The sequence below is a fragment of the Erigeron canadensis genome, chromosome 6 (assembly GCF_010389155.1).
Source record: "Erigeron canadensis isolate Cc75 chromosome 6, C_canadensis_v1, whole genome shotgun sequence".
NCBI lineage: Eukaryota > Viridiplantae > Streptophyta > Magnoliopsida > Asterales > Asteraceae > Erigeron > Erigeron canadensis.
In genome coordinates, this window is record NC_057766.1 from 42,787,404 (window position 1) to 42,808,611 (window position 21,208).

Sequence of the window (21,208 nt, forward strand, 5' to 3'; positions counted from 1 at the left end):
GAAAATATTATTTTATTAAAAAATAAATTTTATAAAAAATAGTTTTTGAAATATTAATAGTTTTTAATAAAAAATTAAATATTTACAATAATTTTTTTATAAAAATAAAGTATTCTTTTATAAAATAAATATAAGTATTTACAAAAAAAAATATCAATGTACTTTGTGTAATTAAAAAAACAACAAAAACAACAACAACAACAACAACAACAATAATAATAATAATAATTACATAAGATATTTTAGAAGATGATGATATTATAATAATTATTATTCAAACAAATATTTCGTACCGAATACTATTAATAGAAATTTTTTTATGATGAAGACAATATTGTTAATAAAAATAAGAAGTTAATTGCAGGATTGTCTATGTAGTTTACCCAAAATAAGAGTTAAATGAAATCAACATAACGTAAAATGAAACCAATTGCTACTCGAGGATCAAGGACGATATCGATGAGACCTTTTCAATCTTCTTCTATTCTTGATTGCTTCATGATATCGACGAGACCAAGGATGGTCTCGTTGATATTGGACTCCAAAACACTTTATCATCTTGTTTCTTCTTCCAAAGTCTCCTTGCAATCATTCATAAGCATTTTTGAACCTCCAAAACATCCTTTCTTGCTGTATTCATGCAATGTACTTGCCATAAATTTGAAAGCATTAGCACATACCATAAAAAATCAAATACCGGCACAAAACGACTCTAAATAAATTCAAATTGTCCAAATAGTTATGTGAGAAATATGTACATATTGAGTCACATCATCTTCCGACTTCAGGATCTCCAAAATGATTGACAGGTTGAAACGAGTTTGATTATGTTGCAGATAAAAAGGGGTCGGGTTAACTCTGGTGTAACCCACAAGAGAAAATAATAGTCCAATTTCATGAAACTAGAAAACCTGTTAGATGTGATTACACAGAGCTATAAGAATTGAAAATACATTTTAGATAACCTTCAACCTGTTTTCCTTTCAGCTAAAATATTTTAATGGGTCCCCTTAGACACGTTTGTGATAAAATCATAACCAATTTGGTTGGTCCAAATGTGCAAGTCTTTGTGCATTCATACAATATTCATTCAAAATATCAACCAATTCGTTCGTACAACAATCTTTAAACCAATTTGGTTGGTCCAATTTTCCAAATGTGCAAGTATTGTGAATTATATACCTATACTAAGGGGAATGAAATCATGAACAGTGAATCAGGCTAGCAAGTAGATGCGCAGCTGTCTGTTAGCTTGCTTATTTATTTTTTGAAAAAACATATATATTTAATATGTCAAACTTTTTAGCAGGTTTATCATATTGTTTTTTATTTAAGGTTTTTTAGATTTAGTCTATCTCTATTTTTGATTTGGTTCATCAATATTAATATGATGGTTTTATTTCCTTTGTCTTTTAGATTATTTTAAAAAATAAATATATGTATTTAATATGACAGGGTTATTTTAGTGCGTTTTATGGGTTTTTTACATTTCATTTTTTACGTCCCACCCTATATTACTTTTCGGATTTTACCACGTTGCAAAGATTTTTTTGTTTTTTCTTGCGCAACTTCCTGTCATTTTTGCCTTTTTTCTTTAACTAAATAAAACATATATGTTTATGCAAACTTTTAAACGGGTTTATTATATTTATTTATGTTTGATATAGCAAACATTCGAACGTGATTGTGCACATAAATACGATCGTTGAAGTCGGCCCGCAACGCAAGCTTATAGACCCACTACATACAATATCTATTCAAGATGTCAACCAATTCATTCGGTCCCATATGGCGTGAACCTTTTGCAAATCTCTTAGTACTAAGTAAGTTATGAGATCACCATGAGGGGTAAAAAATCAAGGAGTAAACTGAGAATGTTCCACTAAAACAAAATGGGATCAAACTTTACACAACACATTCCAATAGAGAAGAAATGACCATTAACGTTGACATAACATCATTTGACATTTTGAATAAATCAAACATGTTTGCAGTAAGTATAACCAGAATCAATGACACACTAATTTAGTGCATTATGCAGAAAAATCTTTATGCTGCATGCTAAGGATATACAGTGAAAACCTCCACATCATCCATATTTGGGCCTCTGACAGAGTACTGGAACGTCCATCCATAACATGCACCAGCATGTGTGCCGTTCTTGTCAACTGCAAAGATAGCGCCCACAAAGTTCGGATACTTCTTTGCTATTCGTGATATTGCATCTTTGGCAGCAAGCCTTGGCTCAATTCCTAATCGCATACTTTCCACCACTTGATAACTGGAATCAAATTTACACACAAATGTAGACCAAATTAGACTAAATGGGCCCAAAGAAAATTTGTTCTCATTTATCAAACCACTATGCTGTTATTCTTCATTTATGGATCCATGGTGTAAAAAGAAATGGAAAAGTGTGAGGCTCATTTAGTTGAAATGACTCAAGAGCAGAAATAATGAGATATACAGGTGGCAATATGGATGGTTAGAGAGGAGTGGGTCACGATCAATATGGGTTATTTTTAGTACATGTCCAAAAAGGGTTAGAGTATTAAATATATGCACTCAAAGTCCAAACTTTAAGACACTATCCAAATCCTTTATAACTTAGTATAGATATAAATACTTAAGGTGGCTTTCGACCTATTTGCTCCATCTGATTTTGACCTAATTACTTTTGTTTTACCAATTTGACTCATTAGAGTCTAGAGATAAGACATACCCCAAATCGACTCATTGATAAGCACATGGGTCGAAAGCCACATCTCTTGAGAATTGAGATCCACAATTAATATTACCATGGCAGATGTATATCACTACATAAGATTACCATGGTAGGAAACGCATCATTATATCACCATCACCACTTGCACCACAAGCTCCAACTTCATCATCTGCATATGCAGAAGATCCAGCGATCGGTCCATCACCAACCCTACATGTGATAAATGGATAAAGGTAAAAGAGGTGTGTAGATGCTTAAAACCAAACAAAATCCTTATAGAAAAGGTTAAGGACAATAATCTCAGCATAATGCCTACCTGCCAGGGATCTTAAAACTAGCACCATTGGTGGATGTACCAACAGCAATGTGTCCAGACTGAAACAATAACAAAAGTTAATGAAAAAAAAACCACACTTGTAAAAGAAACTAATCAAACAAACAGGAATGAAAAGCAACTGACTTTATCAAATATTGTCATGGATATCGTGTCATGGTTGTGAAAATTCACATGAGATGATTTCATCAGAATATTTTCCACATCATCGTCCACCAAATGTGTCCTCTCACCAAGAATTACATCTTTTTTTCGATGATAAGGACCACAGCTGTTGGTAGGTACAACATTTTTCCTAAAATTAGGCTGACATTGATCTTCTCTCCATTTACTCCACTTTTCCATGGATTCAGTTGAGCTAAGATTAGAAGGCCCTGGAAGACCCATTGAAATGGAAAAGGCCGAGGCTTGATCACCCACAAGCATGGTGTGTTCTGTGTAGAGCATTACCAACTTTGCAGCTTTTATGCCATCTTTCACATATCTCATGGCACCAACAGCTCCAACCTCCATTGTTGCCTATTTGAATCTTAGCAGTCCCAATATACATTCCAATTAATGGTTTTCAAACAAAATCGTAAAAAGGAAACAAAAAGGTCAAGTTTGGTTTATTCACAAAATGAAACAAAATGTAACATCCCATACAAATATTAATCTATTACGTTATAAATGTATAGACCTTTTTGTTTTTCTTTTTGTTTTTATAAAAACGCAGATATTTGACCTAAATGAAAGATATGGTTTAAATGCAAGGACAGAGTGTGATTGCTAGAACTTGTCAAGAACAAGACGGCGACACTTAAACTGGAAACTCGAAAAACCTATGTTGCCAAGTTCCAAACAATTACTGAAAAGACGGGACCAGTGGGCTTGTGGAGCCAATATCCATGTGCGTTGTGCACCTCACATTAATTAGACCCAGCCATGTCTAAGCAACTTAACCCCAATGTAGGGTATGACCCACATAGATAATTCATGAGCTATGCATTGAGATAGATCCACTGCCAACTGTACATGATTTTGGCTCGACTAGGGCTTAATCCAATGGTTTTTGCCCTAAGTACAAAAAAGTCTAAAAACTTGCAACTCGGCAAAACACTTGTTTGAGTTTCCCAAGTTGACATTTAGCCCGTAATGCTTAATAGATTCCATAATCTACGATCTCTATTGTTCCCTTGAACATTATCTATTACTTTGGTCCGAGATTTGCATTTCAATAATATACTATACATATGTGTATTTATACGGGTCAAACAATATCTGTAAGTGTGTAACCGGGTAAAACAGCAATGTAAAATGTTATTACCCCATTCATGATTAAAGCATCGATTGTAGATTCACTATTCTCATCCGGGCTTCCACCAGGTCCAACTGTTGAACATCAATTTCAATATAAAACAATACAAATATCAGTAGTGAACTAGTGATTAAATAAAACACGTATAACCGAGTCAATGTCTATTAGTATTGGATTAAACATCAAACCAGCATACCCGTGCCATCACATCTAAGTACTTCGCAAACGGAACAACCTTCCACAACCGCATCGACAGAAGATAATCCAGCATTGATAGCCTTCCATCCAGCTCTAACAGCTTCTAAAAAAGGCCATGTGCTGATTACTAAGGGAAACTTACTTGAACTCTCAACCTCATGTCCTGTTACCTATTGATATCAAAAAATAGTTTTTCAAAACAGTACTGAATGTGTTGATATATATACACATATATACCTAGTTTCTGTATCTAAATTGCTATAATATATTTCTGACGAAATTAACAACAAATAGGTTGAGTCCATATAATAAAACGATAACAAACTGATAATAAATATATATAAAGATATATATGTAAATAAGGAAGCACCGTGGAGAAAAGTGGGATGATGAGAAAAAGAGGCAACACGACGGCTGCCGTTGATTTACTCCGCCGTTGCATTGGATTGGAGCGTTTACCAAATGATTTCAGTTTCTGGAGATGGATTTTGCCATTATTCACATTACTATAACGACTTTATCAAGGTGAAATCTTTATGTTTGTATGACCCCCTTGTTTATTTATTTATTTTCAAACATGCCAATAATCAAATACCACTTGCATCCACATTACATCTTTTATTAACGCAATATGACGTCGATTAAAAAAAAAAAACGAATTACTATATATTGAGTATAGCAAAAATTAAACATTGATGTTCTTGATTCGGCTGGTATGGGTGCCCCTTTCGAAGTAGAGGGTGTTGAGATTATATTCTGAAGTGATTATTTTATTATTGTGTTTGTAAAATAGAGATAATCTAAAAAATTGTTTGTATGAAAAAAGGGTTGTCTATTTTCAAAACGTAATTTTAAAAATTATCTATTTTGAAAAATCATAATCTATTTTGAAAACGGAACACCAAACACCCCCTTAGGAGTCACGGGTTCAAAACCTTGTATATTTACCACTCTTAAAGTGTGTTTTAAACACGGTGTGTGCTTTTTGTATATTTTTTAATGAAAAACACTCTTACAATGAATATATATACACCTTTTGTCAATCGAAAAATGATTAATTTTTCTAACTTATCCTCTTAATGCCTTGACTCAATGTTAAGTGTAATCCATTACTTTTCTATTATAATAATTTCATCATTTGATTGCACCATGTGGCATGATCATATTAGTAGGAGGATGAGTTAGAATGATTAATCATTTTTCTTGACAAAAATTATTAATATATATCTCATAGCCCCTAAAAAAACTCTTAATAAACTTGTATGTTTTGCAAGGTAATATACTTTGCTAGATACTATTTTATAACAAAGCTATCTGAAACAATTTCTATTTGGGAAATATAAAATGTTGTTAACAACATAGCTAATAATTGTTGCTACTACGGTTAAAAAGACTCTTATTATGTATGGGCTGTCCTGGAACGAGACCATCACTACTCTCATAAAGAGCCCCTGAAATTTCCACATGATAAATTAATAAACAACCACCTGGATGTGAGGGTAACAGGAGGGAAGTAAATGATGTTAGCAGCATATTAGTTAATCCCTTTCTATTTTAAATCTACAAATGTAAGATGAAGATGAAAAAGAAAGATAACACAAAAAAGAGTAGATGATGTATAAAGAAATTTACATCGAATGAGAATATCATATGTTGAATTTACCTATTAGGTCCAAAAAATACCAATAAATTACATGACCACTGCATTATTTTCTTGTAGCCTAATATGAACAGTTACAAGATGAGGGCATAATTTCAGAAGCATATTATGACAAGTTATTTGGAAAAGTATGTAATAAAGAAAACTCAGAGAGTTCACATATCAAATCATGGATACTTTCAATTAATTTGTTAATACTTAATAATGATTGTGATAGAGATGGACATGTTGAATTTTCAATGCCTGATAGTAAATGCCCATAGCCCTACAAATTTATAACGTAGAATATTCAACTCCAATACTGCCATCCAAGAACTACATGACTAACTTCTGTTAATAATATGTAATATGCAATTTTATCTACCCCACAGTCAAGTCGTCACTCGTCTTAGAGCTTTGTCTAACGGCCCATTTGACACTAAAGGTCTGTCCAGGGACCAGTTCGATTATTTCCACTAGTAAGGATCTTTTCAATTTTAATCCAATGTTTGTATCGATAGCAGCCAAGTTGGAGTGGTATTTGACTCTTAAGTTGCCGAGTTGGACTACTAACAACCACTGGTATATATATACATAGTCCAACCCCCAGTCCCCCACCAACATCCTCTTTGCAGTTGCACAACAGGTCAGAAATCTATGGCTGGTGGATCAGTAGTAAGTATCGAAGTGGGGAAGTATAATGGTCATATTACATCATTTGTTGTGTTATCATGCATGGTTGCTGCAACTGGAGGGATCATTTTTGGATATGACATCGGAATTTCAGGTCTTTAAGTATATTTGTCAAAACTGATATATTGGTTCACGTAAAATTTATGCTCCTAATGTTTTAAACTTTTTAAAAAAAGGTAACGTGTAGTAACTGACGTTGGAAATTATCGATCTGCAGGTGGAGTGACTTCTATGGAGTCATTTTTAAAGAAATTTTTTCCCAAGGTGTACACCAAAATGCTAAAAGATACCAAGATAAGCAACTACTGCAAATTTGACAGTCAACTTCTGACATCATTCACATCTTCACTATATGTAGCTGGTCTAATTGCCACCTTTTTTGCTTCACCGGTCACTAGAGCCTTTGGGCGCAGACCCTCAATTCTTATCGGTGGGGTAGCATTCCTTGCTGGTGCAGCCCTGGGGGGAGCGGCTTACAATACATACATGCTTATCATTGGTCGTATCTTGCTTGGTGTAGGAGTTGGTTTTGGGAACCAGGTGAAATACTAATCTTTACTTTAGAAGGTGGCAAAATGGGCAGGTTAGTTGGTGGTAAAAATCAGTTCGCGTGAAAAGGTGTAACTTTTGAAAGGGTCTACTGGGTTGGATTGGGCCAAAACATATTTGTCTCAAATATTTTGCTTTTGATATACTAGTATGTCAAACATGATGACAAAAGTTGCAGTAGCATTTCAATAATAATCTGCTCTTTTTACTCATATTTTTTAGAAAATATATACATTAAAAATATAGGCGACTTTCAACCAATTTGACCCCTTTTCATTTAAATTCACCTATGTAACCCAAAATGACCCATCAATGAGTAATGGGTCAAAATCACCACCTTTACTTTTTACTTGTGGAATTGGCATTATTCATTCAAGGGCTTCTACAAGAAGGTCATATGCTTGCTCTAAAAGCCTATGTTTTTTCTATCATCAGTCGGTTCCGTTATATCTATCAGAAATGGCACCTTCAAGATACAGGGGAGCATTTAACATGAGTTTCCAACTTTGTGTTGGTATAGGCGTTCTGGCAGCCAATCTTATAAACTATGGTACCCAAAAGATAAAAGGTGGTTGGGGATGGCGAATATCCTTAGTCATGGCTGCTGTTCCTGCCTCAATTCTAACATTAGGAGCTCTTTTCCTTCCAGAAACACCAAACAGCCTAATACAACATAATAAAGATCCAAACGAAGCTAAGCAAATGCTACAAAAGATCAGAGGAATAAACGATATACAAGCCGAATTTGATGATCTTGTAACAGCAAATGAAATTGCAAAAACCATTAAACACCCTTTCAGAAACATTTTAAGGCAAAAATACAGACCTCAGCTTGTTATGGCAATCTTGATCCCATTCTTTCAACAAGTTACAGGGATCAATGTCATCTCCTTCTATGCACCAATCCTGTTCAGAACAATAGGATTTGGTGAAAGTGCTTCTCTTATGTCAGCAGTGGTGACTGGATCAGTGGGTTTAAGCATGACATTTCTATCACTAATAATAGTCGATAGACTTGGTCGACGAACTTTATTCACCATTGGAGGGATCCAAATGTTCATCTCACAAATGTTAGTTGGCGGAATTATGGCAGTGAAACTAGGTGATCACGGTGGATTGAGCAAAGGGTATGGTTATTTGGTGTTAATATTGATCTGCACTTATGTTGCCGGGTTTGGTTTATCGTGGGGCCCATTGGGATGGCTAATTCCTAGTGAAATCTTCCCATTGGAGATACGATCTGCGGGACAAAGTATCACTGTGGCAGTGGGCTTTCTATTCACCTTCATTATTGCTCAGATGTTTCTAGCAATGCTTTGTAACTTAAAGTCTGGAACCTTTTTCTTTTTTGGTGGATGGGTGGCTGTGATGACAGTGTTTGTGTATTTGTTTCTTCCCGAGACTAAAAATGTGCCAATTGAGACCATGGATCGGGTATGGAAGCAACATTGGTTTTGGAAAAGGTACGTCGACAAAGAAGATGATACAGATAAGAATTAAGATCAAAATTCTCTTTCAGTTATGCAACATAAAATAAATATTTCGATTTATGATCATATACAAACAAACATTTATAGGTTACTTATAGAGCAATTAGTGGACCCATATATTGCAATTGTAATTTCGATGTATTATGTAATCATAAACACAATGACTGCAAATCCAGTTAACCATGTTCTTACTTGGGTTACAATTTTATGGATATAATTTCCGCAAGCTTAGCAAACTTGAGATCATCGGCGGGAAGTATCAGTCATTGTTCCGATAAGATATGTAACTAGTTATATAAGATATGTTTGGTCCGGTTTGGATATATACTTATCAAGCTCTCCATTTTGGATGTTAATTAAAAAAAAAAAAAAAATGAGACAAAAAACTCCATAGCAAACTATATTGTTTATGTTTATATTACTAGAAAGATCACAATAATAATGCTACTAAAATTAGATAAACACACATCATATCACATTGACGTGTGTATATCAAGTATTTAACCTCGTATTTTAGCGCCAAAAGAAATCCAAAGCAAATTAGATCATTTAGTTTCATGGCAACTTTTAACCACGAATTAGCAGATCATTACACCTTATTAATTCAGAAATCTTTAGTTAACAGAAACCCACAAGTGGGGAAATCTATTCATGCTCAAATAATCAAGTCAGGTGGTGTCCATCTTGGTGTGTTCCTCATTAACAATCTGATCAATTTCTATGCGAAAACCGGGTTTCTTGTACACGCACGTCAGTTGTTCGACGAAATGCCTGTTAGAAACCCATCTTCTTGGAACACCCTTATTTCTGCTTATGCGAAACAGGGAAAGATTGATTATGCACGCCAATTGTTTGTACAAATGCCTAAACCTGATTCGGTCTCATGGACCGCGATGATGGTGGGTTATAATCAAATGGGTCGTTTTGAAAGCGCTGTTAGAATGTTTGTTGATATGATATCGGCTAAAGTAATCCCCACCCAGTACACATTTACTATTGTTCTTGCTTCTTGTGCTGCGATGAAATCATTGGAAATCGGTAGGAAAGTTCACTCGTGTGTTTTGAAAGTTGGGCTTGGTAGTTATACTAGTGTTGCAAATTCTTTATTAAACATGTATGCAAAGTCTGGCGATCTGTTGACGGCTGAGTCTGTATTTGGTAGCATGAAATTGAAGACCACATCGAGTTGGAATACTATGATATCGATGCATATGCAATGTAAAAGGTTTGATCATGCACTTGCTCAATTTGAGAAAATGACTGACAGAAATGTAGTTACATGGAATTCAATGATTTCGGGTTATAATCAGCACGGTTTCGATATTGAAGCTCTTGATATGTTTTCAAATATGTTGAAGAATCCAATGCTAAAGCCTGACAGATATACATTGGCAAGTGTTTTATCAGCCTGTGCAAAACTTAATGACTTAAGTTCGGGGAAACAAATTCATGGTCACATTATCAGGACTGAAATCGATTTATCAGGAGCTGTAGGTAATGCATTAATTTCCATGTACTCCAAGTTCGGTGATGTGAAGATAGCTCAAAAGGTTTTAGAACAAAATAAGATTTCGAATCTGAACATAATAGCGTTTACAGCACTACTAGATGGATACATTAAGCAAGGGGACATGAATGCTGCCAGAAAAATATTCGATTCCTTAAGGAATCTTGATGTTGTAGCATGGACTGCCATGATTGTTGGCTATATGCAGAATGGATTTAACAATGAAGCAATTGATCTTTTTAGGTCAATGGTCAAAGAAGGCCCAGAACCTAACAGTTACACTCTAGCAGCTATGTTGAGTGTGAGTTCAAGCCTGGCTTCCTTAGACTATGGCAAACAAATCCATGCTAGAGCCATTAAATTTGAATCTGCACAAGATGCTTCTGTAAGTAATAGTTTGATTAACATGTATGCGAAATCTGGAAACATTAGTAATGCACAGCGTGTGTTTAAGCTTATAAGTTGTATAAAAGATGCTGTTACATGGACTTCCATGGTCATTTCTTATGCCCAACACGGCCATGGTGCGGAATCCTTGGAAGTGTTTGATAACATGTTGAGTTTGAATATAAAACCCGATCATTTAACTTATGTTGGGGTACTTTCTGCTTGCATACATATGGGATTGGTTGAAGAAGGCCGTCGGTATTTCAAATTGATGCAAGAGAAACACAGGATTGAACCCACATTGAGCCACTATGCTTGCATGGTTGATCTTTACGGGCGTGCAGGACAGCTTCAAGAAGCTTGGGATGTCATACAGAATATGCCGGCTGAACCTGATGTTGTAGCTTGGGGTTCACTTTTAGCTTCTAGTTCTGTTTACAAAAACATGGATCTTGCAAAAGTTGCAGCAGAAAACCTGCTGCTAATCGAACCTGACAACAGTGGGGCCTACTCGGCTCTAGCCAATGTCTACTCTGCTTGCGGGAAATGGGAGGATGCTGATTACATTAGAAGATCAATGAAATCTAAACAAGTGAAGAAAGAACAAGGGCTTAGTCGGTTTTAAATAAGGAACCAAGTTCATAGTTTTGGAGTTGAAGATAATGTTCATCCAGATAGAGATGAAATATTGAAATATATCATAATATGGCAGAAATTTGGAAGAAATCAAAAAAATAGGATATGTACCAAAAACGGAAGCGGTTTTGCATGATCTTGATGAAGAGGTTAAAGAGCAGATTCTCATGCATCATAGTGAAAAACTGGCTATTACATATGCGCTAATAATGAAGACTCCAAAGAACAGTATTTTGAGGATCATAAAGAACTTGAGGGTTTGTAAAGATTGTCACTCTGCCATTAAGTTCATTTCGAAACTTGTTGGTAGGGAAATTATTGTTAGAGATGCTACTAGGTTTAATCATTTGAAAGATGCTTCAGGTTCATGTCGGGATTATTGGTAGGCTTGCTGCAAGTCTATAACATAGTGTAAACGATGCACATCTAGTATTGTAGCTCAAATAGAAATGAACACGTACTGGTGACCATACGGGTCTAGTCTGTACTTTTACGGTTTACCAAGGTCTATATCAGGCATTTCAGTGCAGAGTTTTGTATTCAGGTTATATTGAAAATAAAAATTTGTTACCTTTAAGATACCAAGAACATATCTCCCATATAATCAACACACCTTCAAGTGATAAAACAGATGTCAGGAATTGCAACATACAAAATCAAAGGGGTTACTGCTGATGCTGCAAGACTTGAAAGAATTCGACAATCAAACGTAGATTCTTGCAACACCTTATTATAACTTCCCAAATCAAGCGTAATGTGAAAAATTCCTGCAGCATCCTTCACCCCCTTAGACAAGCAACACTTAACTAACCCAGATTTCTACAGTAATTAACCAAAATGCTCTCAAACCAACATCCCCCTTATACAATGATACCAACCTGCAACAACTGTTCCAGACCGGGCTTAAACCAGAAAATCCACCCCACAAAATCCATTATCTGCATAAACACAAATAAAAGGAACCATTTTTACCAGCAACCCAAACCAAACCCCAAATGATCCCATATAATACTAGACACGACAAATACGAATTAAAGACTAAGGCCAATGTTATAAAAACCAAAAGAAAACCCTATGAAGCCTTTCTCTACCCCCTTACCAAAGCTCGAGATGAATACCAAAACCAACACATTGTACCCGCACAAACTGCAATGGGCAACCGAACGGAAGACACACAATGAAAGTTAAGATATAATCGAAAGACATACACAATCCATGCTTAAAAACAACTAGTACGTATGCAATTCAGACATAGCATACCAACAGATAATTATTTTTTTATTTTTAATTAAACATCAAAATACATAAACAATGTTGCTAACACATCACGCTAACGAATTGAAATAGTGTGTGAAGGAATAAATTAGAAATTGATGTAATACTTATGTGAAGTAGTAAATAAAAGCAGCAGACATCCAATAAGTGTTGCCTCTTGTAGTGTTATTAATTCGTTCGATAATCAACCATCCGATAAGTGTTGTTTCTTGATGTAGACATCATTATATATAGACTCACTTAGAGGGTGTTCACCCAAACGAGACTATCAACATATTGAACAACTTTGGCTGAGCAGGTTATAAATGGATCCATACTCTGATTAAACTGATGTGAACTTAAAAATGGGGCACCCTTGAAACATCTAAATGAAGATGCTTCTGGATCGTACAATGATAGATGAATACCATGTCCAAATAGGAACTGATTGTTTAAAGTAAATCCAACTGGTTGATCATTATTATAGCCCCACTTAGAGGGTGTTCACCCAAACGAGACTGTCAACATATGGAACAACTTTGGCTGAGTTGGTAAATGGATCCATACCCTCATTATACTGATTTGAACTTAACAATGCGGCACCCTTGAAACATCTAAATGAGGATGCTTCTGGATCGTACAATGATAGATTCATACCATGTCCAAACAAGAACTGATTGTTTAAAGTGAATCCAATTGGAATAACCTTATTAGCCTTATATTCTGGAACTACATGGCGTTTCACCCACGAAGTAGCCACCCCATAATTTTCCATCACCCACACCTCGCAGCCACCATTGGCAAGACATGACATTACACAGAGCTTTTGGGACAGAATTGCCAGCTCATTCACCCTGTAAAAACAATCATCTGGGAGTGCTATCTCGCTAAAAGTTTCATCACCTAAATCAAAGGCCACTACTGTTGGTAGATCATTAGCAGTTGTACAAAGGTAATGAAGACGACCATCATGTCCATCTACAAAAACGTCATTCTTAGTGATAGTTGATTCAACCGTTTGAATATGGGGTGGAAACCTTTCGGTAATTGATTCCCAACAACCTTTTCTAAGACTGAACACCTCCACGGGAAGCCAGTTGTAAATCAAGTCGCCATCCAAGTCGTCCTCGTCAAAATATGAAAGCTTGACAACTTTATAGTCGTTCGTTTTGGGATCAAATCCGAAGCGGATATCGATACAAATATCTTTATTGAATCTATATGGTGGGAGTACCATTAAGGCTGAGAGAGAAGGGTTCCAAATCTTAACTCCTTGGTTACCATGAAGGCATATTAAACCATTAACAGAGCCATAGAGTGAGTTGGAGATGCTACTCGTATGGACTACTTTGACTGAATTAGTGATTGGGACATCATCCGTTTGACAGTAAGTAATAGTGTGTTCAGTGAATGGAACCTTCTCTAAATGAAAATAGCGTTCGAACACCATCAGAATTTCATCCTTGGACCGATCGAGATGGGATTTGATAAAGGAGGGGTCAGGCAAGAGAGAATTCCAGGTTTTAGAAAGGGACCTCATCTTAGCAGCTTGTCTGGCTGGTAATCGAATGAATATGTTGGTTAATAACACATCGTCAGGGATCATCATCATCATCATATAATTTGTTGTTCCTTCTAGTAAACAAGGCTTTTGCTTTTTTTGTGAATGAAATTCCATCCATCTGTTAGCAGCAGAAAACTTAACGTCAAGTCGATACATATAAGCTAGTTATCTGTAGCTTAAATTCTAAAGCAAACAATCTGGCGCAGAGCAAATCATATGTAAAGTTAAATGATGTAGTATTAAAATAATATACTTACGCGACGAACGGAAAAGAAAAAGCACCCGAGGAAGATATTTTATTTGTAAGGATTTGGAGATTATTATTCCAAGCTGTACGTAAGGTTCAAACAAAACTCAGTTCCTATGGCCCTGGCAGCAAACACAAACAGCTAAAACAAAAAACAAAAAAAGAAAGAGATTTTCCTATCGAAACGGTTTTTAGTCCCTTTTTAGTTTTATGTGTGGGTATGTATGTACGTATACAGTATATACATGTATATGTATATCTCATATATGTACGAGTCATGTACTTGATGGGTTTGGGCTTTCGAGTAAAATGGGCCGAGGCCTTATGCAGTTAAAATTTTTGCCTTCGGGTGTTTGGATATTGAATGGAGTTAGGTAGGTTGATATTTTGCTTTTGCCTAAGGTGTCTATTAAGTTATAGAAGAATCAGATTACTGGCTATGTTCTTGACAAAATTGAAGCTTGTGCCTTGTTGATGTCGATTGCTTTTGGTGAATTTTTTGATATAACACCATTCAAGAAAACAACAATTTTATTGAAGATACATTCGAATTACAACAACAAAATTACAAGTAAAGGAAGTAGTACAAAACATTACAAGAAAGCAAAGTAAAGAATAAAACAGAAACAGAAAGAAAGGCAAAAACGGGCTGAGGATATGGTTAAACCAAGGTCCCTTAAAACTGATTTCGGGCCACCCAAGTGAACCCGACAGTTTCCCAGGGTACAACAGCCAAAGCAGTTAGTACTGCCGGAGTTAACCACAACCCAGAATTTACCTTCAAGAACTTCTTGAAGTGGAGTGAAAGAGTATTGAAGATGATCCAGGATGGAGAAAGTGTTAGTTTTCTTGTTATATCATTCTGATCATTTACAAAACATATATAAATCAGATTTTGTTAAGTGCAAAGTGCGCCACTAAAACGCCACATTACGCCTCATCGCCCACGCCCCCGGTCCCGGTCTCGGGCGCGGGCGCGTCGGGTGCTTCGCACCCTCCTAGCTCACTTGGGGTGTAGCCCCTTATAAGGAATTATAATTCCTCCAACACTCCTCCTTATAAACATACTTAATGTTTATTCTTCTACCAATGTGGGACACACTCATATTAGTTAATTATTCTTTCAACTCCTTTTAACATATCTATTAACTTGGATATTCTATGTTATTACATAAAATTTCCAACAATCCCCCACATTAATAGATATGGTTATTAAAGATAAATTCCGACAGTCAAGTATTGCAGAATAAGTAGGTGTTACCCTTTGAACTTTCCTTTGTGAGTGCACTTAGTCTCCTAGCAGTTAGTAGAACTTGATGTCTTTGAACTAACTCCTTTTTACGTAGACGTTATTGCACATCACACAATACTTTCCCTAGTCTGGTTAACCCCCCACTTTCGTGTCCGTTATGGTCATGGAACACTATCCTGGTTCTGCGAGAGCTCTAGGAATTGTGCCCCTACAATTCCATTCGAAGCGACCGCACTTCTCTCTAACATAGGTGATTGCTCACAATCATTAAAAGCTATAAGCTTAACCTCTATGATATCATTGATTTGATATAGGAATGGACTAGGAAAATTTTCAACTCACTTTATTGTGGTGGGTTCTCCCCCCACAGTGACTGTAAACTCCCTTTGATGTTTGGGGTACTCCCCACAATGACCTCCTCTATTCGTACAATTAGGTTGTCCTATTGAACCTAGATCATGGGATTTCCATTTACATCTAGGTTAGGTTTTCCTTCGTACAAATTTACTCAATGGGCTTTAGTCCCATTCCTCTTGATGACTTATAAACTGCCTCACTACTTAAACCTTTAGTTAGCGGATCCGCAATGTTATCCTTTGACCTAACATAGTCAACAGTGATAACCCCTGTTGTGAGCAGTTGTCGTATACTATTATGCCTACGACGAATATGTCTTGACTTGCCATTATACATTGTATTTTGAGCTCTACCAATAGCCGATTGGCAATCACAATGTATACAAATAGCCGTTAATGGCTTTGGCCATCTTGGAACATATTCCAAGAAATGTCGTAGCCATTCTGCTTCTTCTCCAGCTTTATCCAATGCTATAAATTCAGATTCCATTGTGGATCTAGCAATTAGCGTTTGCTTGGACGATTTCCAAGTTATAGCTGCTCCTCCAAGAGTAAATACATATCCACTTGTGGATTTGGAATCTTTTATATCGGATATCCAATTAGCATCACTATATCCTTCCAATACAGCTGGATCTCGACCAAAGTGCAGCCCATAATTTTTTGTATATCTCAAGTATCTTAGTAACCTAGTCATAGCCTTCCAATGTTCCAAACTAGGATTACTAGTATATCTACTTAGCCTACTAACAGCATAGGCTAAGTCAGGCCTAGTACTTGTCATGAGATACATTAAGCTGCCAATTACCCTTGAGTACTCCAACTGAGCAACACCTTCACCTCTATTTTTCGATAGATGTTGCATGGTATCTATTGGAGATCGAGCGACTCTTGAGTCCTCGGGACTGAATTTCTCAAGGATCTTGTCCACATAGTGAGATTGACTTAACACTAGACCATCTTGGGTTCGAGTAATTTTCATTCCAAGAATGACATCTACTAAACCCATATCCTTCATGTCAAATCTCGCCTTCAACATGTCTTTGGTAGATTTGATCATACTATCATCACTACCCACAATGAGTATGTCATCGACATATAGACAAAGTATAACATATCCCTTAGATATATCTTTGACATAAACACATTTATCACACTCATTAATCCTGAAACCATTGTCGAGCATGACTTGATCAAACTTTTGGTGCCATTGCTTTGGAGCTTGTTTCAATCCGTACAAAGACTTGACAAGTTTACAAACTTTGTCCTCCTGGCCAGGAGCGGAAAAACCCTCAGGTTGTTCCATATATATTTCTTCATCAAGCTCACCATTGAGAAATGCGGTTTTTACATCCATTTGATGTATTTCCAAATTTCTCAATGCTGCAATTGCAAGCACCAATCTGATCGAAGTTACTCGAGTTACAGGCGCACATGTGTCAAAGTAATCAAGATCTTTCTTTTGTCTATATCCTTTGACCACAAGTCTTGCCTTGTACTTATCAATAGAGCCATCAGATTTCATCTTTTTCTTGAATATCCAACGATGTTCAAGTGGTTTACAACCAGGTGGAAGACGAACTAATTCCCAAGTATGATTCTGCAAAATAGAATCAATTTCACTCTTAATGGCTTCTTTCCATTGAGGCGCTTCTTGTGAAGTAACCGCTTCATGATATGTTTGAGGTTCACTCATAACCATATAAGAAACAAAATCAGGCCCGAAAGATTTTTCAATCTTTTGCCTTTTGCTTCTTCGCGGTTCTACTTCTTCTTCCTCTGATTGTTCTTGATGATCATTTGGAACAATCTTATCAACCGGAGTTGATGTAGAAGCTTTTCCTCGATCCAAACGAGGAAACACATTTTCAAAAAACGAAGCATTTCTTGACTCAAGTATACTGTTTTTGTGTATTTCCGGGTTCTTAGACTCATGTACTAGAAACCGATATGCACTACTATGTTCAGCAAGATTTGAGGATTCACAATCGCTACCATGCTTAGCACATCCTATGAATACACAATCAACAGTTTTTGGTCCTATCTTTTGAACTTTAGGTGGTGGAACCACTACCTTTGCTAAACACCCCCACACTTTCAAGAACTTATAGGATGGTTTTCTATTAAACCATAACTCATAAGGTGTAACATCCTTTTTCTTGAAAGGTATCTTGTTCAAAAGATAGTTTGCCGATAAAACTGCATCTCCCCACATATCTTGTCCTAAGCCCGAGCTTATTAACATGGCATTCATCATTTCTTTAAGAGTTCGATTTTTCCTTTCAGCAATGCCATTTTGTTGTGGGGTATAAGGAGCTGTTTGCTCATGGATAATACCATTTTGAGCACAAATTTCAGCAAATGGAGAAACATATTCACCTCCTCTATCGCTCCTTAATCTTTTAATCTTTTTGTTGAGTTGATTCTCAACTTCATTTTTGTACAAGATAAACTTATCTATTGCTTCATTCTTGCTCTTTAGCAAGTATACATAGCAATATCTTGTACAATCATCAATAAATGTAATGAAATATTTGTTACCACCTCGAGTGGGAATCGATCTAAAATCACATACATCGGTATGGATTAAATCAAGTGGCTCGGTGTTTCGTTCAATAGATTTGAAAGATTTCGTGGTTTGTTTAGCTTCAACACAAGTTGGACATTTAGAATTAGAATCAATGTTAAAAGATGGTATACAATTTAACTTAATTAAACGACGCATTGAATTAAAATTCACATGTCCAAGACGATTATGCCAAATATTAGAAGACTCAATCAAATAAGCGGAAGTAGAAGCATTTTCATTCACTTGCTTAATAGGTACAACATTGAGCTTAAACATCCCATTAAGGGCATAACCTTGACCAACATACAAACCACGTTTAGTTAACACAAACTTATCACTTTCAAACACTAAACGAAACCCATTCTTGTTAAGCAACCAACCCGACACAAGACTCTTGCGCAATTCGGGAACATACAACACATTGGTTAACTTGAGCTCTCTCCCCGAAGTCCACTTGAGGATCACATCGCCTTCACCCTTGATATCGGCGGTGGCGGCATTTCCCATATACAACTTTTCTTCACCGGATATTTCTTTCAAGTTATGGAACATAGTCTTATCCGGACACACATGACGGGTTGCACCCGTATCAACCCACCATCCTTTGATTCCATCGGTGGTAAGATTGACCTCTTCCAACTTAGCCGTGAGGTCAGAAATCATAGCAACAAGAGACATGTCATCTACGATCATATTTTCCCTTTCCTTCCTTGGATTCTTGCATTGATCAGCTCGGTGACCAGATTCACCACAATTGTAACACTTCCCTTTGAACAAACTAACCTTCTTCTTCACACCACCATTCTTTGGACTCAAATCCATCCTTTTTCCCTTGTTCTTCTTAATAGGACCTTTCCCTTTACCCTTGAAATTACCTTTTCCTTTGGAACTTTGTCCATGTTCAACAAAGTTGGCCTTAGCAAGACCTTCAATATGACCACCATTTTGAGCACCTCTATTGTCTTCCTCAATTCGAAGACGAACAACAAGCTCTTCAACGGTCATTTGCTTTCGCTTATGCTTAAGGTAATTTTTAAAATCCAACCAACTTGGGGGCAACTTTTCAATCATGGAAGCAACTTGAAATGTTTCACCAAGAACCATTCCTTCTGATAAGATTTCACTGATTATAATTTGCAATTCTTCAACCTGTGCCATAACAGTTTTAGAGTCAACCATTTTAAACTCTAAAAACCTTGCAACTATGAACTTTTTAGTTCCGGCATCTTCGGTTTTGTATTTCTTTTGCAAAGATTCCCATAAATCTTTTGCAGTTGTTATTTTGCAAAATACATTATACAGTGAATCAACTAGACCATTTAACACATAATTTCGGCATAGATATTCAGAATGCTTCCAAGCATCAACAGCACTTACTGATTGAGCATCAGTAGAACCTTCAGGAATTTGAGGTGCTGTTTCAGTTAGGAATCTCGCAAGATTCAAAGTGGTCAAATAGAACAACATCTTTTGTTGCCACATCTTGAAGTTATTTCCAGAAAACTTTTCTGGTTTTTCACAGTGGTTGGCCATAGTTTGGGCAGCTTGGGTACCTACTAAAGGTCCCATGCTTGTAGAGACAGTAAGTCCTACAGATTGAGAAACATTTGCACCAACAGTGTTGGTGGTGGTAGAAGAAGTAGTTCCATTAGTAGAAGAATTCATTTCAGTAGCCATTTCTGAAATAGAACAATCAAAGTTTTACTAAAAAACTTGCAAAAAGTAAAGACTAATTTAAATGAATAACTTTACAGAAAAGTACATAATAAAGTTTTAAAAAAACATATTTCTGTAATTCGAATTAACAGAATGGTGAAGAAACAAAATCAGTTTTAAGATTGATATAACACCATTCAAGAAAACAACAATTTTATTGAAGATACATTCGAATTACAACAACAAAATTACAAGTAAAGGAAGTAGTACAAAACATTACAAGAAAGCAAAGTAAAGAATAAAACAGAAACAGAAAGAAAGGCAAAAACGGGCTGAGGATATGGTTAAACCAAGGTCCCTTAAAACTGATTTCGGGCCACCCAAGTGAACCCGACAGTTTCCCAGGGTACAACAGCCAAAGCAGTTAGTACTGCCGGAGTTAACCACAACCCAGAATTTACCTTCAAGAACTTCTTGAAGTGGAGTGAAAGAGTATTGAAGATGATCCAGGATGGAGAAAGTGTTAGTTTTCTTGTTATATCATTCTGATCATTTACAAAACATATATAAATCAGATTTTGTTAAGTGCAAAGTGCGCCACTAAAACGCCACATTACGCCTCATCGCCCATGCCCCCGGTCCCGGTCTCGGGCACGGGCGCGGGCGCGTCGTGTGCTTCGCACCCTCCTAGCTCACTTGGGGTGTAGCCCCTTATAAGGAATTATAATTCCTCCAACACTCCTCCTTATAAACATACTTAATGTTTATTCTTCTACCAATGTGGGACACACTCATATTAGTTAATTATTCTTTCAACTCCTTTTAACATATCTATTAACTTGGATATTCTATATT

General features: G+C 36.2%; 4 protein-coding genes and 1 long non-coding RNA gene across 6 annotated transcripts; 2 read left to right on the top strand and 3 right to left on the bottom strand.

Annotated features, from left to right (window-relative positions):
• Positions 1–334: 334 nt before the first annotated feature.
• LOC122602549 lies at positions 335–937 on the bottom strand. Its single transcript, XR_006324314.1, has 2 exons — positions 759–937; positions 335–648 (listed from the first exon to the last, which is right to left on the bottom strand). It is a non-coding gene; the product is annotated as an uncharacterized LOC122602549 (long non-coding RNA).
• Positions 938–1,864: 927 nt separating this feature from the next.
• On the bottom strand, positions 1,865–5,102 carry LOC122603931 (probable isoaspartyl peptidase/L-asparaginase 3). Of its 2 annotated transcripts, XM_043776788.1 has the most exons (7): positions 4,925–5,102; positions 4,553–4,724; positions 4,366–4,430; positions 3,186–3,578; positions 3,042–3,100; positions 2,831–2,935; positions 1,865–2,281 (listed from the first exon to the last, which is right to left on the bottom strand). In XM_043776788.1, exons 1-7 carry the CDS (start codon positions 4,994–4,996, stop codon positions 2,062–2,064), a joined length of 1,086 nt encoding a protein of 361 aa, XP_043632723.1. In that variant the 5' UTR covers positions 4,997–5,102; the 3' UTR covers positions 1,865–2,061. The 2 variants fall into 2 exon arrangements, with proteins under 2 accessions (XP_043632723.1, XP_043632724.1); XM_043776789.1 differs by lacking the exon at positions 4,925–5,102 and having other exon boundaries at positions 3,186–3,588; positions 4,553–4,609.
• Positions 5,103–6,792: 1,690 nt separating this feature from the next.
• On the top strand, positions 6,793–9,250 carry LOC122603064 (hexose carrier protein HEX6). Its single transcript, XM_043775677.1, has 3 exons — positions 6,793–6,980; positions 7,104–7,426; positions 7,871–9,250. The coding sequence occupies exons 1-3, from the start codon at positions 6,851–6,853 to the stop codon at positions 8,933–8,935; spliced, it is 1,518 nt and encodes a 505-aa protein (XP_043631612.1). The 5' UTR covers positions 6,793–6,850; the 3' UTR covers positions 8,936–9,250.
• A 232-nt stretch (positions 9,251–9,482) lies between these two features.
• On the top strand, positions 9,483–11,984 carry LOC122603063 (pentatricopeptide repeat-containing protein At2g22070-like). The gene is given in 3 exon segments (XM_043775676.1): positions 9,483–11,501; positions 11,504–11,537; positions 11,540–11,984. Coding segments are annotated over 3 exon segments (2,355 nt in total). The 3' UTR covers positions 11,842–11,984.
• Positions 11,985–12,721: 737 nt separating this feature from the next.
• LOC122603065 (F-box/kelch-repeat protein At3g06240-like) lies at positions 12,722–14,654 on the bottom strand. The gene is made up of 2 exons (XM_043775678.1): positions 14,531–14,654; positions 12,722–14,391 (listed from the first exon to the last, which is right to left on the bottom strand). Exon 2 carries the CDS (start codon positions 14,385–14,387, stop codon positions 13,203–13,205), a length of 1,185 nt encoding a protein of 394 aa, XP_043631613.1. The 5' UTR covers positions 14,388–14,391; positions 14,531–14,654; the 3' UTR covers positions 12,722–13,202.
• Positions 14,655–21,208: the final 6,554 nt, after the last annotated feature.

Excerpts from the sequence above, each read along its gene's own strand:
- LOC122603065 (XM_043775678.1), bottom strand. The coding sequence starts at position 14,387 with ATGGAATTTCATTCACAAAAAAAGCAAAAGCCTTGTTTACTAGAAGGA.
- LOC122603931 (XM_043776788.1), bottom strand. The coding sequence starts at position 4,996 with ATGCAACGGCGGAGTAAATCAACGGCAGCCGTCGTGTTGCCTCTTTTT. Across the intron at positions 4,725-4,924 it reads TCATCCCACTTTTCTCCACG|GTAACAGGACATGAGGTTGA; the intron begins GTGCTTCCTTAT and ends TGATATCAATAG. Across the intron at positions 3,579-4,365 it reads ATGCTTTAATCATGAATGGG|GCAACAATGGAGGTTGGAGC; the intron begins GTAATAACATTT and ends AGATTCAAATAG.
- LOC122603064 (XM_043775677.1), top strand. The coding sequence starts at position 6,851 with ATGGCTGGTGGATCAGTAGTAAGTATCGAAGTGGGGAAGTATAATGGT. Across the intron at positions 6,981-7,103 it reads ATATGACATCGGAATTTCAG|GTGGAGTGACTTCTATGGAG; the intron begins GTCTTTAAGTAT and ends ATCGATCTGCAG. Across the intron at positions 7,427-7,870 it reads GAGTTGGTTTTGGGAACCAG|TCGGTTCCGTTATATCTATC; the intron begins GTGAAATACTAA and ends TTCTATCATCAG.